The sequence below is a fragment of the Mandrillus leucophaeus genome, unplaced genomic scaffold (assembly GCF_000951045.1).
Source record: "Mandrillus leucophaeus isolate KB7577 unplaced genomic scaffold, Mleu.le_1.0 Scaffold10, whole genome shotgun sequence".
Classification (NCBI taxonomy): Eukaryota; Metazoa; Chordata; class Mammalia; order Primates; family Cercopithecidae; genus Mandrillus; species Mandrillus leucophaeus.
The window spans coordinates 4926870-4945017 of NW_012098098.1; the positions used below are offsets into that span (position 1 = coordinate 4926870).

Here is an 18148-nt window from a genome sequence, read left to right on the forward strand (position 1 = left end):
GTGCTGGCATCTTGTCTTAGCCCAGCCCGTTGTTGGGGGGTTGGCGCAGGACCTCGACCCAGACCCCTGTCAGCTGTGCCTCCTGCCCCCCTCACTCTCCTCCCTGTCTCCCTCAGGACCTCCCACTCTCGGGCAAAGGCCGAGGCAGCCCTCACAGCGGCTCAGAAAGCCCAGGAGGAGGCGCGGATCGCCAGGATCACTGCCAAAGAGTTCTCCCCTTCCTTCCAGCACCGGGAAAACGGTGAGTCTTGCCTGGCCTGACACTGGCATCATGGGGAGGGGGGTGCGTGGATGGCTGGGCAGTCCTGGCAGCAGATGCGTCCTCCAGGGCTGGCAGGCTCAGGTGGGCTCGGCCCCAGCTGCTTCCCTGCCCGGTGTCTGCCTCTCCCCCCGGAAGGTGCCTGTTTGTGCCGAGGGCTGGTCCGGCTCCCCTGGACGCAGGTCGTGTGTCTCGGCAGGTCTCTCCCGTCCCCACAGCTGCGTCCTTGTGGCACCACGTGTCGCTTGCCGGCTGTCCCTGACGGTGAATGCCCACCTGCCCAGCCTATACTGTCTGCCTGCCCGCCCTCCCCCAGTGTTGTTCTGGAACCTTCTTCATCACGATGGAACTATCCTGTCTGCTGGGTCCAGTGTGGCAGCCACTAGCTGGGTGTGTCTGGGGTACTGGCTCTTGACCTGCCTTTGATGTGAACTGACCTATGATTAAACACACCCGGTGGCTGCTGGGTTGGACAGTGTCACAAATGGCAGCTCCCGCTGTGCCCCTCGGAAAGAGCTGGAAGCTGCTGCTTGATTTAGAAACCTCGCCCTCCCTTCAAGGGGGGATCATGGGTGATACGGCCCAATGACAATGGTGGGGGCGCGGAGGGCGTGGGGTGGGTGACGAAGAGGCCGTGGCCAGCTGCCTCCCATCGCCTACCTCACCTGGAAGCTTCCTCTGCACCAGGAGGCCCCAGAGAATGGGGTTAGGATCATGTCCCCTCAACCTGAGCTCTGACTGGTGAGAGGCATTCGGATTAGGCTCTGCACGCTGGAGGTCCGCACCCTGACACCACAGCCTTGCATCTGCTTGCAGCGCCTGCTACTCTGGCCTCCAGGACAGGATGAGGAGCCCAGCCTGGGGGCTGCTGGGCTGGGTGCTCACCTGACTGGAACGCGAACCCCGGTCATCTCTAGAGGTGGCCGTCCGCCGCCACTCCAAGGCCTTTCCTTCACCGGGCAAGGGCTGGGCTGGGCTCTGCAGAGCCTGCGGCTGCAGCCTGGATGTCAGGAGGATGAGCCCCTGCACCCCCACTGCCTCAGGCAGCTTCTGTTCCAGTGCATCCCCTCCACTCTTCTTGCCCCTCCAGACACGCGGACCCCAAAGTGTCCAAGTGGGAGGGCCGCAGGTCAAGTGCCCTGTGGTCAGTGGCATCCTCCATGGTCTTGCTATCAGGCCCTGACTTTCCTTCTCCCTGGTGCCCCTACTTGCCTCGCCCATGACCAGCTGCCTGGGCTGGGAGGTGGTGGGGCACACACTTGGGGGCACACGTTTAGCGTGCATATGCATGTGGGAGTGGGCGCGGTGCCGTGGGATGGATGAATGGAACAGGGATGCCGGAGAGGAAGCCAGTGCCGTCGGGGGCACCTGCTGGAACCCTGACTGGGCCACTCCCCGAAGAATGCACGTAGGACAGGATGGGATTCCTCGTACCAACCCTGGCCCGTGGTCGCCCCGGCTCCAGCCTGGCCTGCAGCTCACATTCCACTGCCTGTAGTCTGTTCCGTTTCCTCTCAGAGCCTCAGTTCTGTGTGTGAAAAGGGGACCGGACAGGGAATGCTGAAGCCTCCATCCTGTGCCAAATCCCCCAGAGACGCGTCCACCGGATGCTCCCAACGTGACTTACTTGGGAAGAGGGTCTGTGCAGGTGTCATTATGGAACAGACTTTGAAACAAGATCAGCCTGGATTGGGGTGAGCCCTAGATCCACGGCAGTGTCCTTAGAAGAGACAGAAGAGGAGGAGACGGGTGGATGGAGTGAGGTCAGAGATCACCGGAGCCTCCGCAGCTGGAGGGCGGCTGGAGCAGACTCTTCATCGGAGACCCTGGAAGGAAGCAGCACTCCCGACACCTGGGTCACGGCTTCCGGCCTCCAGAAGCGCGAGGATGCCTTTCGGGTGTTTCCACCCCCAACCCCAAGTGGCACTTTACCGCTCCAGTCCCAAGAAACGGGTGCAGCTCCCCCGCCCTGAGAATTCCAGTTAAGACTTTCTAGTCAGAGAGGCTTCCTGGAGGGCTCAGGTCCCTGTGGGAGGGGCCTTGGGCTGACCTTTTAAATCCTGAAGCTGCCTCCTCAGACAGTTCTTGTCCTCATGATACAGGCGTGGGCCCCTGCGGGGCCGCTGCTGCCGCCGCACTGGCGGGAGTCCAGTCCTCGAGGGTCTGGCTGAGTTGGCCTCACCTCCAGCCGCCGCACCCTGGTCTGATTTGCTGCTTCCTTGGGTGACGCCCCCGGGGCCTTCTCTGAGCAGCATCTTCCCTGGAGGGAGCGTTTGGACCGTGTGTGTTTTTACAAGTGCTGGGACTGGTGTGAGATGTGATCCAAGCGTTTCCTGTTTCCACCTCGGATGCGTTCAGGATCAGCGTTCCCAGACCAGGCACCCTGGAGCCTTCTTGGCTGCTGGGGAGCGGTGGGGCCAGGGGAAGCTGTCCAGGTCCTTCCTCAGTCGTCCTCACAGCCAGGAGCTGAGGTCACCAACAACAGAAGACAGAACGGAGCCTCCAAGAGGGGAACAGTCTTGCCAGAGCGCTGGTGGTGGAATCGAGATTTAAAACAAGAATTTCAGCTGCAGAGAGCGGCTGGCTCCAGCCTCTTGCTCCCTGCCTGGGAGGACCCTCGCAGCCTCCCAGCCTGAGAGCTCTGATGGTCAGGGTTCTGCCCGAGGCCACGTGAAGGCAGGACCACAAAGGAGCCTGGCCACTGGTATCCAGTGCTCAGGCCACTCCTGGTGACACCCGCCCCTGCCCCAGAGGCAGGAGGACTGAGCGTCGGAGGCTGCAGGACTTAGGCGGCTCGAAGGCACAGGAACGGAGCTGCAGGGGCTTCACGAGGACCCACCCTGCGTCTTCACCACGATGCTTCTAGGAACGTTACCTGCTCAGGAGCTCATTTTAGCTGAGGGTGCCCTCCTGCTGGGAGTCGAGGCCCCCTCTAGGGTGGGGTCTGCTGGGCCAGCCAGGCCTGATCTCGGCTGCAGTGGGTGGACAGCCTCATGTGAAAGACCGGGATGCCACGCGGGGGGGTCTTGATCCCAGCCTGCTAGGTCCATAGTGTCTAAGGCACAGGAATGCGGGCCCCTCGGAAGCCCTATCCCAGCCAAGGAGGAGGTGCAATGTGGGTGATCCGTGGGCATGATCGGGGGCCTCTGACGGGGCCAGGGCTGCCCTCCACATGGGACCCTCACAGGGAGACAGAGGTGGTGGGAGGGCCTGGGGCTGGGTGTCGGGTGGGTACATAGATGTCAGTGCAGTTCTACACGGACCCTCTCTGGCCCATTTCCTGCTCTGTTGGCAGGACACCCAACCAGGCCAGCCCTGCTTCTAGGGAGTGACCACAGAGCAACAGTCATTGAGTGAGACCTTAGAATGGCCTGCCTCCACCCCCGTGTGACGCGGACTCAGATTTGAGAGGGCTGGCCACCCACCCAGAGCCACACAGCTGCGCCCCAAGCCCCATGCCAGGGCCATAGTCTCGCTCTGCTCAGCCTTGCATCTTAGACCACCAAGGAGGAGGACGCCGCAGCCCAGCCTCGTGTTGACACAGCATGCCCCGAATCTGCTTGCTAATGTCTCTTTTCAAATGGAGGGCCTATCCGGTGCCATACCGAGCGTTTCCGGCCACGCTGAGGGTGGCTGTGTCTCCCAGACCTCCTGCCCAAGGGTCAGACTCGGGGTACGGGCCAGGAGGATATCTGAGCATCGGAGACTCTAAGGTGGGGAGTGGCTCTTGGTGTCTCAGCTGGTCTCATGAGGTGGCAGCCCCAGGCGGAGCCCTGAGGCCTCCGTCCCCAGAGGGAAGGTACCCCAAACTCCCATGAGGCTCTGCGCCATTTCGGCTCCGGCAGGATAGGGATGTCGGGGGTCCCACGGTTCTGCGCTGAGCCTAGGACCCTACTTGAGATGAACATGTGACTGTGTTCCCTGGAGGGTAGGAAGCGCCGCATTCTTGGGTTTCTCCTAATGGAATACAGTGGGGCACGGCTCCCGTGTCCCTGCGTTGGCAGGAAATGAGATCCCAGTCATGTTCTTGGTTCTCGGCTCCTGCTGGGAGCTCCGGAGAAGTCTTGGGGCTAGTCGTACGATGCTGCCCCTCCCTATCCAGGCCTTGGGATTGGCGCTGCCACCGGCAGACGACGGGGGCACTGCCGGCTGCAGAGTTGGCCCCTGGGTCCTGCTGGGACCTCCCCTTCCCAGGAGCCCCCTGCCTCTGCAGCTCTTTGGAGACCAGGGGCTTCTTGACTCCCTGCAGGGGAAGAGGAGCCTCGCGCTAGGACTCGAAGCCCCATCAGCCTCTAAAGGTGGGGAGGGAAGCCGGCTCCTGGGCTGTCACGCTGGCCCCGGCATTGGCTGTTTCTCAGCAAGACTGTCCCAGCACCACGAGACACAGCCCCAGGCGGTGTGGGTGTCAGCAGCCTTGCTGTGACAGCTCGGCCTCCCCAGGCAGGTGGTCAGCCAGGGTGAGGGGCTTCCTCTCACCCTCAGGACAGGCGAGTCAGGGTCGGTGGGACCTGAGTCCACACCCCAGCGTCCTCACACGCTTTCCGAGCCTTGGGTCTGCCTGGTGGCCTGGGAGCTGCTGTCCTCCCCTCCAGTCGTGCCTGAGCCCAGCCAGCCTCCCTCCAAGTGTCTGTGGGGTGGGGACCACGGGGGTCCCCCAGAGGGCTTTGGGAGCCACGGTCCCCAGTTCCCTTCCCCTGCCTGCAGCCTTTCGGTGAGTGGGAAGCACCTCTGCTGCCCAGTGTCCGCCTGGCGCCCTGGCCCCAGGACCCGCGGCCTTGCTGCAGAGCCTGCTGGGTAACACCCCCGGTGTCGTCTTGTTTCCCCACACAGGGCTGGAGTACCAGAGGCCCAAGCGTCAGACCTCCTGTGATGACATCGAGGTGCTGTCCACCGGGACACCCCTGCAGCAGGAGAGCCCCGAGCTGTACCGCAAGGGCACCACCCCCTCCGACCTGACCCCCGACGACAGCCCCCTGCAGAGCTTCCCCGCCAGCCCCGCGGCCACCCCGCCGCCTGCGCCCGCCGCCAGGAACAAGGTCGCGCACTTCTCGCGGCAGGTGTCGGTGGACGAGGAGCGGGGTGGGGACATCCAGATGCTCCTGGAGGGCCGGGCCGGGGACTGCGGCCGCAGCAGCTGGGGCGAGGAGCAGGCGGGGGGCTCCAGGGGCGTCCGCACCGGTGCCCTGCGCGGCGGCCTGCCCGTGGACGACCTCCGCACCCGAGGTTCGGGCCGCAAGCAGCCCGGGAACCCCAAGCCGCGGGAGCGGCGGACGGAGTCGCCCCCGGTGTTCACGTGGACTTCCCACCACCGGGTCAGCAACCACAGCCCCGCGGGCGTCAGGCTGCTGGAGCTGCAGGAGGAGAAGCTGAGCAACTACCGGATGGAGATGAAGCCCCTGCTGAGGATGGAGACGCACCCCCAGAAAAGACGCTACGGCAAGGGCGGCGCCTGCCGGGGCTCGGGGGACGACCACCGCCCCGAGGACCGGGGCTTCGCGGTGCAGAGACTGCGGTCCAAGGCCCAGAACAAGGAGAACTTCAGGCCGGCCTCCTCCGCGGAGCCCGCGGTGCAGAAACTGGCGAGCCTGCGGCTGGGCGGGGCCGAGCCCCGGCTGCTGCGCTGGGACTTGACCTTCTCCCCGCCCCAGAAGTCCTTGCCTGTCGCTCTAGAGTCCGACGAAGAGAATGGGGATGAGCTCAAGTCCACTACGGTGAGTGGGCGGCCACCGTCTCCGCTGACCTGGGGTTTCCTGAGTTTGCAGCTCGGTCGCTGCTCCCCTGTTCCTCTCCAGGGGTGGAGCGGGGCTGGGGTACAGCTGGGAGCGGCAGCCCTCAGGTCACTGGGAGTTTATCTGGGAAGCTGGGACCATCCCGTGGGAAGCCAGGTGGGGGCAGGTATCACACCTTTCTCCGTGAGAGGGCTGCCCCCAGGCTGTCCAGAAAGCACAGGAACCTCCTGACCTAGGCAGCATGGGAGCCTGCACTCCCGCAACTTGCTCAACCCCAGCTGCTCAGCAGTCTGTGCCCTGGTCAGTGGCCTTGGGCCTTGAACCGTGAGATGACCACTTGAGTGTCCTGTGTCCTGGACAGGAACCCAGAGACCTAGAAATAGCTGGGGGCCGGGCTGGCCTGGGGCTGGGAGTCAGGTCAGACACCCCGGGGTGGGGGTCTGCCAGTCCAGGTTTCTCTCGCCCATGGGGGTGTTGAGGTTGGGGCCAGCTCCCATGAGGCCCCCCTGAGCCTCACCCAGCACCCCTTGTCCCCAGCCCCAGATTCGTTCCTCTAGGGCAAGTGACTTGGAGGGAAGAACAGTGTCCCCTGGGCTAGGCTCGGTGCAAGGCTGGGCGTCCTGGGCTAGGCTCAGTGTGAGGCTGGGGGTCCTGGTGCCTCACACAGGGCTGGCCCCCCCTTGAAGGGACCCTCACCGTGCGAATCCCACCCTGCTCCCATAGGGAATGAAGGGCTGTGGGATGGTGGCTATGTGTGGGATCTGTGCACGGCCAGGCCCTCACCCCAGCAGGGCTCTGCTCGCCCATGGCCGCCCAGGCAGTGCTTGGTGCTGAAAAGAAGTGCCGCAAGCCCATCTGCCCCTTGGGTGTGAGGACGCAGGGGGTTGTCTGCGTGGGGTGCTCAGGGCACGTGGGGCGGGCAGGGGGGCCATCGGTAGGTTTATTGTTGATGCTGCAGCAGGCGTCGGTGTCTGTCCCTGTCTGTGACCTAGGGGAGCTGTGGTTTTCTTCTTCTGCCAGCCCCACCCCCAGAGGAGTCAAAGCGTGACACCCCTTTGAAGGGGCACGTCCTGCCGGGTGGCAGTGCCCGTTTCTGCCTCTCCTTGGCACCACTGCAGTCGTCTGTCCTGTTGGCGGGTTCCTAAAAGGCCTCCCCCTTCCCCAAATGTCCACAGAGAACAGCCCCTGTGCTCCTGCTGGGACCAAAATACCAGCTCACACTTACAACCTGATTTTCCCCATCGCAGCCGGAGACGTGTGCGTGGCTGTGCGCGCGCGGTTATTTTAGTAACAGCCAAGTAGTGGGCAGGGTGGGAGGTGTAGGGACGGGTTCTCTTTTTAGCCTGCTTAATACACTGGCACTTTTGGGTGCTTTTAAATGAACCTCCCTGGGGTCAATGCACAAGCTGGGGACAGGTGCCAAGTTGGCGTTGGGGGTGGGTTCGCTGTGGGACACCCAGGGTGCTACATGCTGCCCTGGTCCTGCCTGGTCTCCAGCTGGGGCTGGTCTGGGAGGTCCCGTCAGCCGCAGCATCGCATCCCATCCACCCTGGAGGAAGCCAGCCGAGCTCCTTGGAGGCGGCTGCCCTGCGGTACCTGGTGCTGGTGCAAACAAGGTTTCCCTCCCATCTCCCTCCCATCTCCCTCCCCACACCTTCGGAGCTGTGTTTCCTGCCGGGTCTGTGAGGGGAGATGGGGTGGAGAGGCGTGGTCACTCCTAAGCACTGTTCCACGCCCCATCCGTGGGAAGCAGGAGAGGCCTGTGCCAGCCGGCATCCATGTCGGGACAGGTGTCAGGGCAGTTGGGTGCCAGGCTGGGCTGGGTGCCTTCAGTGTCACCCCTCACGGGGGTGCAGCTCTTGGCAGTGTCTCCCTGGGCCACCAGCAGGGTCTGGGGGGCTGTCTTCTGGCCATCCCCCTCCATTCCCAGCCCCCCAACAGCTACGTGCTGCAGAGCTCACAGGCCAGAGGTCCTGCGTACCACTGGCTACAGATGGGCCTGGGATTCTGGCCTGCATGGGGCCCTGGCAATCCAGGGCAAAGTCCCGTGGGACAGAAGCACAGGTTCTCCCTACAGCCTTGCCGGTGACTGAACTCTGTAGTCCTGGCTGAGTTTCCCTCTTGGTGAAATGACAGATATGACCTGATGGTGGAGGTCCAAGGTAGGGGGATGGCTGGGTAGACAGGAGCCTCCCTCCTGCAGGCAGCCATGTCCTCGCCCACAGCGTGCATATCTGCTTCCCGGCCCAGAGCATGGACAGGACAGTGGCAGAAGAGGTGCCGCTGACCACCCCACTCCATCCTGCTCCCCCACTACAGGCCGACTAACACCTAGCCCTTCCTCCTAGCTGGGATGGTGGGGCTTTGCACAAGGGGTGGCATCAGTGGGCAGGGCTGGGCCCTTGGCTGTTCTCTGCCCCCCTGTGGGCTGGCCTGGCCCAACCAAGTTGTCACAGGGCCCAAGACTCAGTGTATCTGCCCGAGGCCAGGATGCCACGTAAAGCTGGGCTCAGGCCGCTGCCCCTGGTGCAGAGGGCTCGGGCCAGCTTTCTCTTTGGTTGAGTGGAGGCCCTCGTTGTGTCCACACCTCCACTTCCATCTGTGCCTCAGGTCCCTGATGGGCTGGGAGGTTGTGGAGGGGGTTGGCTTGGTGCTGCTGCGGCTGCAGGTGCCTCCCTGGGCAGGACGTCACCCTCTGAGGACCCTCCTCTCTGAGCTGCATCCCCAGGGGTACAGTTTACAAAGCCCATTGCTGACTGGGGTTCAGCTTGTCTGTTGAGCAAACTTCTTTACAAAAAGTTTCTTGGCCAGACAGGGTGGCTCACCTATAATCCCAGCACTGTGGGAGGCCGAGGCAGATGGATCACCTGAGGTTGTGAGTTCGAGACCAGCCTGGCCAACATGGTGAAACCCCGTCTCCACTTAAAAATACAAAAATTAGCCGGGCATGGTGGCATGCACCTGTAATCCCAGCTACTTGGGATGCTGAGGCACAAGAATCTCCTGAACCTGGCAGGAAGTGGAGGCCGTGGTGAGCTGAGATCATGCCACTGCACTCCAGCCTGGGCGAGAGCAAGATTCCATCTTAGGCCGGGCGCAGTGGCTCAAGCCTGTAATCCCAGCACTTTGGGAGGCTGAGGTGGGTGGATCACGAGGTCAGGAGATCGAGACCATTCTGGCTAACACGGTGAAACCCCATTTTTACTAAAAATACAAGAAAATTAGCCGGGCGTGGTGGCGGGCGCCTGTAGTCCCAGCTACTCAGGAGGCTGAGGCAGGAGAATAGCGTGAACCTGGGAGGCGGAGATTGCAGTGAGCCGAGATAGCGCCACTGCACTCCAGCCTGGGGCACAGAGCAAGACTCCATCTCAAAAAAAAAAGATTCCATCTTAAAGTTTCTCAAGCCAGTGTCTCCAGGGCATGAGGGCTCCAGTCCCCAGTGTGAGGAGAGGCGCTTAGGCCTGGGAGCTGATACCCAGGACACAGCAGGAGGTGCCCCTGCCAGGTGTGGTGCAGAGCCCTATGGGGCTGTGAGTAGACCTGAGGATGGCATCTGGACGTGTTTCTTTCACGTTTAACGGGAATGAGATAGGCTCATTGGCTGCTTGTCCCCGAATCCAAATGGAAAACCACCAGCTGGGGCCAGGCAGAGGCAAGTACTCCCACCTGTTGCTGCTGCCGTGCCGAGTGGCTGTTGGCAGGGGCCTCCCGAGGAAACCGTGCTGACGCAGGAGTGGCTAGAGCCTGCCCAGGCCACAGATGGGGCCACGCTGAGCAGTACTGCCCAGGGCATGTGGGGGCAGCTCCTGGAGACCACAGGGAGGGAAGGTGGGCACCCAGATGTGGGCAGGACTGGACCAGGAGGAGGAGGGGCCGCAGCTTGCTCAAGGCAGGGTCTCTGCCACGGGGCTGGAAGGCTGGGAAGGGGCGAGGGCGTGATGGGTTCCGAGTGCCCCAGACAATGGCTGTTTTGGGCCACATGCTCAAGCGGGTGCCCGGGGAAGACCAGCCTAGGTGCTGGGATCAGGGCCTTCAACGTTGGCTACGATGCTGCTTCACTGGGGGCACAGCCTAGGAAAGGGTGAAACCGATGCGGGAGACAAAAGGGCCCCGCTAGACAGTCCAGCAGGAGGCTGCTTCTCTCCCGCGGGATGTGGCATCCAGGCTAGGCAAGGGGACCACAGGCTGACGTCCCCGGAGGGAATTCTCCTGGCAAGGCCGTGACCCCACTGGGGCCCTGAGAAGTGGCCCCTGGTCTGCATCCCTCCTGCGCAGTGAGAGCAGAGCAGGCCGCTGTCTGCCCACAGCTCCCATGTGTCAGGCACTGCTCTGACGGTGTGGCCCTGGAGAGCTGACTTCATTTGGGATTTCTGCTGTTCTTTGTGCAGCTTTAGCTCTACTGAGAGAGAATGCTTGTACTGTTCACTTCACCTGGCCACCGTGTACAAGTCAGGGATTTGAGTGTATTCTGAGTTGTACAACCATTACATCCAGTTCTCTCTAGATCAGCTCCATCACCTTCAACCTCAGGGCCATTAAGCAGGCACTTGCTGTCCCCTCCCCCAGCTCCCAGACTTGTCTGCTTTCTGCCTCTGGCCGGGTCCTGGCGCCTGGCTTCACTCCTGCACCCGTCCCTGTGGTGTCTGCTGTTGCACGGCCCGTTTTGCTGGCTGCGTTCATCCGCCACCAGACAGCTGGCTTTGCTTCCACTTCGTGACTGTTGGTTCCTGCTGCGGGGAGTGTGTGTGCACGCAAGGGTTTGAGTGGAGGCTCCATGGACCGGGCTCTCTGAGCAGCCTCCTGCCTCGGGCAGGTCCCCATGCAGCTCCTTTCCCGAGTGGGGTCTGCATCTCCTTCCAGGCAGCTGTGAGATGTGGAGTGTGGGGAGGGGCGGGGGTCAGGGGCAGGTGTCCTCTGGAAGGAGCCCCTGGGCAAGGCTGGAGTGGGTATCCCCTGCCATTCCTGGGCTGGGGGCATCTTCCAGGAGGCACCCGTTCCCTGTGCAGCAGGTACTGTCTGTACAGGGCGGCACCCACCCCTGCCCTCCCAGGGGCGGGGGGCTTCCCAGAGGGGCCACACTGCCTCTCACCGCTGCCTGGTGTGAGCCTGAGACAGTGGGGTGCAGGACTGCAAGAATCACTGCAGAAGGGTGCCCCAGGAAGAGGCTCTGGTGCGGGACGTGTCCTGCCTGGCCCCAACAAGCACAGGGAAGGTGGCAGCTTGGTCCAAGTGCCCGGGCTGTGCGGCTGAAGGGGGAGCCTGACACTTGGGGCTCTGGTAGAGGCTGAGGACTCGTGAGCCACTTCAGGGAGGTGGTGGCAGCAGCACTCAGGACTGTGACCTGAGTCCGAGGCAGCCTGCAATTGGACACAGCCCTCCAGAGCTAGCTGGCATGAGGAGTTTGTTGAGGAAACTGTGCTCACAGACTTTGGGAGGCCTCTGCTGAGTCCCAGGGCCCTCTCTGCTGGGCTGCATCTGACATGGGCTATGGCAGCCATGCAGGCGCTTCTGAGGTTCTGATCACAGTGCTCCAAGGTCCCAGTTCCACAGAGCAGGAGAAACCTGCTGACTGGCACACACGCAGCACGCACTGAGACGTTTGCTTACAGAGAGGCTGGGGTGGTTCTCTCCAACGGGACCCCGGGAGAGCTGGTGTTCAGGGTCTCAGGGTTGCAAGGGAATTCCAAGACCAACAACTTCAGACTTACAGGCCAGTGGCTTCCTCCCCAGTCTGGACTTCGAGGGGCTCAGGTTCCAGTGGGCCTTTGGTGTCCAACCGTTTCAAACATCCTCCTGCACACCTCCACCCCCAGGGTCTGCCAGTTTGGTGAAGAGACGTGGCTGGGAGGCGTGGTGGCCCAGGCAGAGCCCCCGCGGCTGTCACTCACCTTTCTCCTCGCTCTCTTCCAGGGCTCGGCTCCTATCCTGGTGGCCATGGTGATCCTGCTCAACATCGGAGTCGCCATTCTGTTTATTAACTTTTTCATCTGATGAGACTGTCGCGGTAGCAAAAATAGAGAAAGGGTAGGAAAAGGGGACATTAAAAGCAAAACCACAAGAAGGGAAAGACCGCAACTCGGACAGCCCAGCGGCTCCCAAGTCCTCTCACAGAAGAACCACGTGATTCGGTATCACTCACAGTTTGCCTTTTTTTCTGGGTAATGTTTTTTGGATTTTAGCCAAAATTCTTTGCTTGTATAACACTCTGCTGTGTGGCATGGCAGAAGGAGGCCAGCACGCAGCCCCTCCAGCTCCACGTGGAAACAGAAGGGATCCCGGCACGTCAGTGGTAACGGTGGACGTCGTCCTCGTGGTCACATGTCCCTCCTTGGGTGTGGACGGAGGGCAGCCCGGGGCAGAGCCCCAGCCCCACACCCCCTGAGCAGCAGGGCTGGCTCCCGTCGCCATGAGCTTGGAAAAGTGGATTCACTGCTTCCTCTGTCTAGAACAGACGGGTGACAAGTATGGGCGGGAGGCGTGGGGCACGGTGGCCCACCCCAGCGGGCAGTAGCCCGGCCGTTTTCTGTGTGAGAGCTGTGCTGCACACCTGAGGGAGGGGAGGGGTCGGCCACCTCCTCCCCGTGAGACGGATGCAGGTCCTTCCCTCTTCTCGGCACTGCCCCCGGCCTTCTGTGAGAAGCCGACTCCCCACACCGAGTTTTAAAGCAAAGCCCTTTCTTCTGCTGCCCACTCACCGTGGGCCCCATTCGGCCGTTTCCCCCACCAGACCCCAGGGAAGCCGGGGCCCACTCCAGTCGGCCTGGGCTCAGCGAAGCACGGAAGCCGAGGGGCTGTGCCGTGGACTCGGCCTCGCGCCGGGGCTCTGGGTGTGTGCACTTGGTGTGCAGGGTGGACGCATGGGCTTCCGTGTCCCCAGGAGTAAGGGCCCTAAAGGAAGCCTTCTCCCATGGTTACTGACCTCCACGGGTTTTCACATCTTTGTACTGTGCCTGCCTCAACTTCCCCTAACAGATATGCATATTCCTTCCAGATGCCTCAGTGCTACACCAGAGTGGGCCTGGTCCCAAGACAGGAATGCGGTTCAAACCCAGTGGCTTGAAACTTCCTGAGAAATTGTAGCATATCCAACCCCCCAAAATGTACAATGTAACTTGTTTCAGTCCAACAAAAACAGGTTCCTTATGTTTCTGCCTTCACCAGGGTCACTCCATCACCCAAACAAAAGAACAAGGTTTGCCAGGATGTCCGAGTGCCCCCTGGCCCTCGTGTGCATGGACGTGCCTGAGGGGTCCGGGCACGGCCACATGCAGGACTCCTGTGCCCGGGGAGGCACTGCAGGGATTCCCCATCCGGTCGCCTTGGGGCCAGCCTGTCTTATGGACTCTGCCTTGCTTTGCTTATGTTTAGCTGTTTCTCTGCTACCTTTCGAGCAGACTTCTTTACTACACTGCACTGGATTGCTATATTTTTAACCAGAAATAAACTAAAGATTAGAGCATGTTCCAGTTAAATTCAGTTTTGTTTTCCGTTGTTATATGTTCACTCCCCGTTCCTTCTCGCAGCCTGGTCTGGGGGGGCACAGGAGAGGGAGGGAGGACTGAAGGTCACATACGTTTCTGATGATGTCGCTTTCTAAAGGGATGTGACATCTTTTTGTACATCTTTTCCGTTTTTTGATATCAAGTGGTTGCTGCAGACCGGAAGTGAACCAAATAAAGACTCCTGCTCTTTGCAGCTCTCACCATCACGCATGCCGGGAGATGGGTTTTGTAATTGTCTGCAACTCTTTGCAAACATCACAGCTGCTTTTGTCCATTCCAGTAACTGCATGACACAGAATGGTACCTGTGAGCAGGAGACACGTTCACACCATGAGACAAGCACGGAGGCAGGTGTCCCTGAGCGAAGCTGTGTGGATCCAGGCCTAGGGGCCGTCAGCTGCTGCCATAACACAACCTAGAAAACCAAGCCGGGGCCGGCCCCTTGCCTTCCAGCAGCAAGGGCAGAGGGCAAAGCCACTTCCCTGGGAATTCCAGGAGGATTCAACCAAGGCTAAAATGCCCCGGGTTTGAGAGACTCAAACCTTTAATTGGTTTCCACATGGGGTGATTAAGGAGAAGGCTGCTTCCCACCTGTCCAGAGCCTCGGCCTTCCCTGACAGGCGCGCAGTCCTTCCACCCAGGCCCGGGGGGACCCGTTCACCTCCACAGTCGGGCAGGGCAGGGCAGCGTGTGCCAGGCTGGCTGCTGCTGCATGGAGAATTGGATGAGTTTTCATTAGCCCGAGAGCAGCCTGGTGAGAGCCATTTTCCTCCCCAACAGCTTCTTCCATGCTTTACCTGTGCATCCCAGAGGCCAGGAGAAAGTGGCATCCCCTCCGGATGGCAGCATGGTCTGTGGGGGGTGGGCATGGACAGCCCATGGGCCAGGCTGGCGTCTCCCCACTCTTGCAAACCTGCAAAACAGATCCACCCCTGGCCCAGGAACAGATTAGCCCTGTCCTGGAAGAGCTGGAAGAGACCCTCTGCCCCGAGGTCTCTGGGGAGCCTGTGTGTGCCCATGGCTGGCCCGTTTACCATAGGGAGCCTGTGTGTGCCCACGACTGGCCCGTTTACCAAACTCTGCACACTGGGCGGACTGGTGCTTTCTGAAGTTCAGTAGCGCACAGGATGTGCCTGAATAATTTCGGGAACTTGAAACATTCTCTTTATCCATTCTTTTGGATCTAGAAGCATTAGCTCACAGGATTCCCAAAGATACAGATTAGGTGTGCAATGCCTGAGCCGAGCTAACTGACACGACGGTGGTGATGCAGAAAAGCTGGGCAGGGCCAGGCACAGTGGCTCACGCTTGTAATCCCAGCACTTTGGGAGGCTGAGGCGGGTGGATCACAAGGTCAGGAGATTGAGACTAGCCTAATCAACATGGTGAAACCCCATCTCTACTAAAACAAATACAAAAATTTGCCAGGCGTGGTAGCAAGTGCCTGTAGTCCCAGCTACTTGGGAGGCTGAGGCAAGAGAATCGCTTGAACCTGGGAGGCGGAGGTTGCAGTGAGCCAGGATCGTGCCACTGCACGCCAACCTGGGCGACACAGCAAGTCCGTCTCAAAAACAAAAAAACAGAAAGATACACATCGTAGAATGACAGGCCCTCCCCACATGCACTCAACTCGCTCCCCTGCGAGGTCCCAAGCCAGGCCATGGGCCAGCAGTCCACGGGGTGTCCACACTCCAGGCTCTAACCACGCCCCTGGCTCTAACCACGCCCCTGGCTCTAACCACGCCCCTGGCTCTAACCACACTTGCTCCTTTTCACTTTCAGAACCACACGGCCACCCGGTCTCACTGAGGGCCATCAGTCACCCCCAAGGCACTGCAGACCTAGTGGGGAGAACCCGAGGGAAATGAAATGTTTTTCATACTTTTTCAGTTTAGGTTTTTGATCGTCCTTTACTCCTTCCCCGGGAAGTTTTATCGTCCGCTGAACCCATGAGAGTAAAGAGGCCCTGGGGCCTGTGGTGGCCCCCAAGCTGCTGGCGCTCCTGGGCCATGTGAGGGCGGCACATCCAAGACCTGCCCTCAGTCTTCACAGGGCAGTGTGGATTTCACGTCGTGTGTGCGACAGAACAATCAGCAGGAGAGGAGGGAAAGGGCCATCTGCCTCTTCTAGGTCACGCTCAGTTTCTCTGACTCGTTCCTAAGTTTGGTCCGACTATTCTTGCCTTTGTTCTTGGAAACCTGACATCAAGGTGCCTAACAGATTTTCGGACGTCACCTTCCATAGCTGCGGGTGCTGTGACAGTTTCTCCCTTCAGCCGGCTGACAGCACCGGGCGCGGCAAGCTTCAGGACATCATGACGCTGCCCTCCCGCGGTGCCTCGAGAACCTCTCCCGGGCCAGGGTCTGCCTCTAGCCCAGGACCAGGACCCCGATTCCAGTTAAGGCAGAGGGAGGAGGGCGGATGGAGGAGACTGGAGGGAGGAGGATGGAGGAAGAGAGGAGACTGGAGGTTGGAGGGAGGAGGGAGTCAGTCAGCTCAGGCACCTGGTTGGCTTCTCTCATGCCCAGGCTGTGTGTCAGGTGAGGCACTCGGCACACAGAAGCTGAGGAAGCAACTGTCCCCAGCTGCCGAGGAGGCCGCCGGCTTGGCCTTCAAAACAAGCAAGGAAAAGTGCGGCTGCCATCGCTGAAAAGAAACAAAGCCAGGCTGTATTTTCACCACACGTCCCCTGCCTGGAAAATTGAACTACAGAACGCACAGCGGGCTGGGGGTGGGTGCTGGGAAGGGACGGAACAAGGGTCTCCAGCAAACCACGAAGGCCCTGCAGGCCAGCGCCTCCCGATGAGAAGAGGCGGGGACCAGCACCTGGCGCCGGCTGCAGAGGGGCGGTCAGCGCCCCCAGAGCTGAGGCCCTCAGCACCCCAGGCTAGCAGCAGGGTTGCAGGGCGCTCAGGACAGGCGAGGCCGAGCTCTGCAAAGAAGCTGAATGCTCCTCCCAAACTTCGGCCCACCCGTCAGGAACAAATAAACGCTTTCTAAGTCTGTTTCTTCATGAACCCCCAGCAGAAGTGCCTGAGCAGTGAATGCAGCCACAGCATTCTGTGCCGGCTTGTTCCCAAGCCTGGGAGAAGCAAGCGGCCCCGTGACAGGGACAGGTCACGGCGTGGGCATGAGCTCACTCCATGTGTGTCTGGGTGCTAGGCCCAGGCCGCTGGGTTTCTGGGGTGGCGGAGCAGACCAGCCAACCTCACGCGCCAACCTCACGCGCCTACCTCACGGCCACTCGTCCGCCTCGTCCACTCCTGGCCTTTGGGATAAACATCCTGTCTCAGACACACCCTTCTCGTGCGCCGACGCCACCTGCTCAGGCCTATGCCACCCGTCTGTCCTCCCGAGCGTGCACGCCCATCTGCCATCCTTCACGCCATGTCTGTGCCCCACAGAGGCCTCCGGCCAAACCACCACTGCTTGTTAACAGCTGCCATCCATACTGAGGAAGTCACTTCCAGCCCAAGGAGTGGCTGACGGGGCTCTGCTCTGCCCTTCTTGGTCATCTTCCTGGGCCTGCAATGAAGCTCAGCCCAGCAGCCAAGCAGCTCCTAAAAAGCCTAATGCTGGGTCTAGTCCCTGGTGACCCCAGGCTGCTGTGAGAACTTGTGACTCGAGATCATAACAGCTTTCGGGTCCCAGAGCTTCCCGCACGATCGTGTGTGGAACAGACCAGGAGATTCCACCGGATATGGGTTCAACCTTGACCACCAACAGCACCCAGCCCAAGGGCTGCCTCCCCCGACCATGACAACCAACTCCTCCTCCACAGCGGCTCTGCCAGGCGCCCCATCCATAAAGGGCGGCCACTGCTGGGCAAGGAGGGCCTGTCTGCCGGGACTCCCAGGCCCTGGGGTCAGGCTGAGAGGAAGATGGGTGTGAGGGTGCGGGGGCAGGGGCAGGGGGGTGGGCCCTGCAGGGTGGTGCCTGGCCCGTCCTGCACCCACAGCCTGGGAACCCCCGGCTTTCTCACATGGGCCTCTGGGGAGCCCGCATGCCCAAGTGCAGCCACATCAGAGCAGACTTCTCGGGCAGCACCTTCCCAGGCACGTCCGTGGCTGCCTCGGGCGCAGGCACTCTGCCGCTGGCAGCCCCTCCTGGACGCTGAGCTGACCTCTCTAGCAGGACTCTGCTCATGTGCACCATCTGCCATTTCCACAGAAACCCCGTCCCCAGAGCCCAGTGGAGATAAAACCCTCAGGGGCCTCCCGGCTCAGGGGAGCCACGCGGGAAAGAGAGGCCCCCTCGTTCCAGCTGCGGAAGCAACTGAGCCTGCTGCGGAAGCAACTGAGCCTGCTGCAAACACCTCTGTGAACTCGGACAGAAAACGGTGTTAACCTGCGTTTCCTTCCAAGCCGGACCGGCGCGTGTGAACTGTCTGCTAACACTGTGTACAATCACTCCGTGCAGTGACAAAAACAGAACTTCTCTTATTGACGAAGTGGTTTAAAAAGTTACCCTGAGCCTTTTTTCTTTGCTTTTAAGCTGGAAAGATAGCTGGGTTACTTACAAAATGAAAATCAAATACTTTTCCTAAATGAATGTAACAGTTTAAATCCTACTGTTACGAAAGCAAGGAACACTGTCGAGATTAAAGAGAAATTCTGCTCCTTTTAGTAATACACAATGTCGTGTGACACTTTGGAACG

General features: G+C 60.7%; 2 protein-coding genes across 3 annotated transcripts in view; one reads left to right on the forward strand and one right to left on the reverse strand.

Annotated features, from left to right (window-relative positions):
- Positions 1-13460, forward strand: part of JPH3 (junctophilin 3) — a 121020-nt gene extending 107560 nt beyond the window's left edge. The window contains exons 3-6 of one of the 2 annotated variants that reach the window (XR_001005101.1): positions 117-241; positions 5090-5970; positions 11899-12116; positions 13150-13460. Coding sequence is in view for 1 of the 2 variants with exons in the window: in XM_011971718.1 (XP_011827108.1) it covers positions 117-241; positions 5090-5970; positions 11899-11979 (1087 nt within the window). In the remaining variant the exon portion in view is untranslated. Of the gene's footprint in view, positions 1-116; positions 242-5089; positions 5971-11898 lie in introns of both variants that reach the window. The other variant, XM_011971718.1, reaches the window with a different exon arrangement.
- Positions 13461-16870: 3410 nt separating this feature from the next.
- On the reverse strand, positions 16871-17636 carry LOC105533818. Its single transcript, XM_011972357.1, is given in 4 exon segments — positions 16871-17052; positions 17055-17113; positions 17115-17215; positions 17217-17636. Coding segments are annotated over 4 exon segments (762 nt in total).
- Positions 17637-18148: the final 512 nt, after the last annotated feature.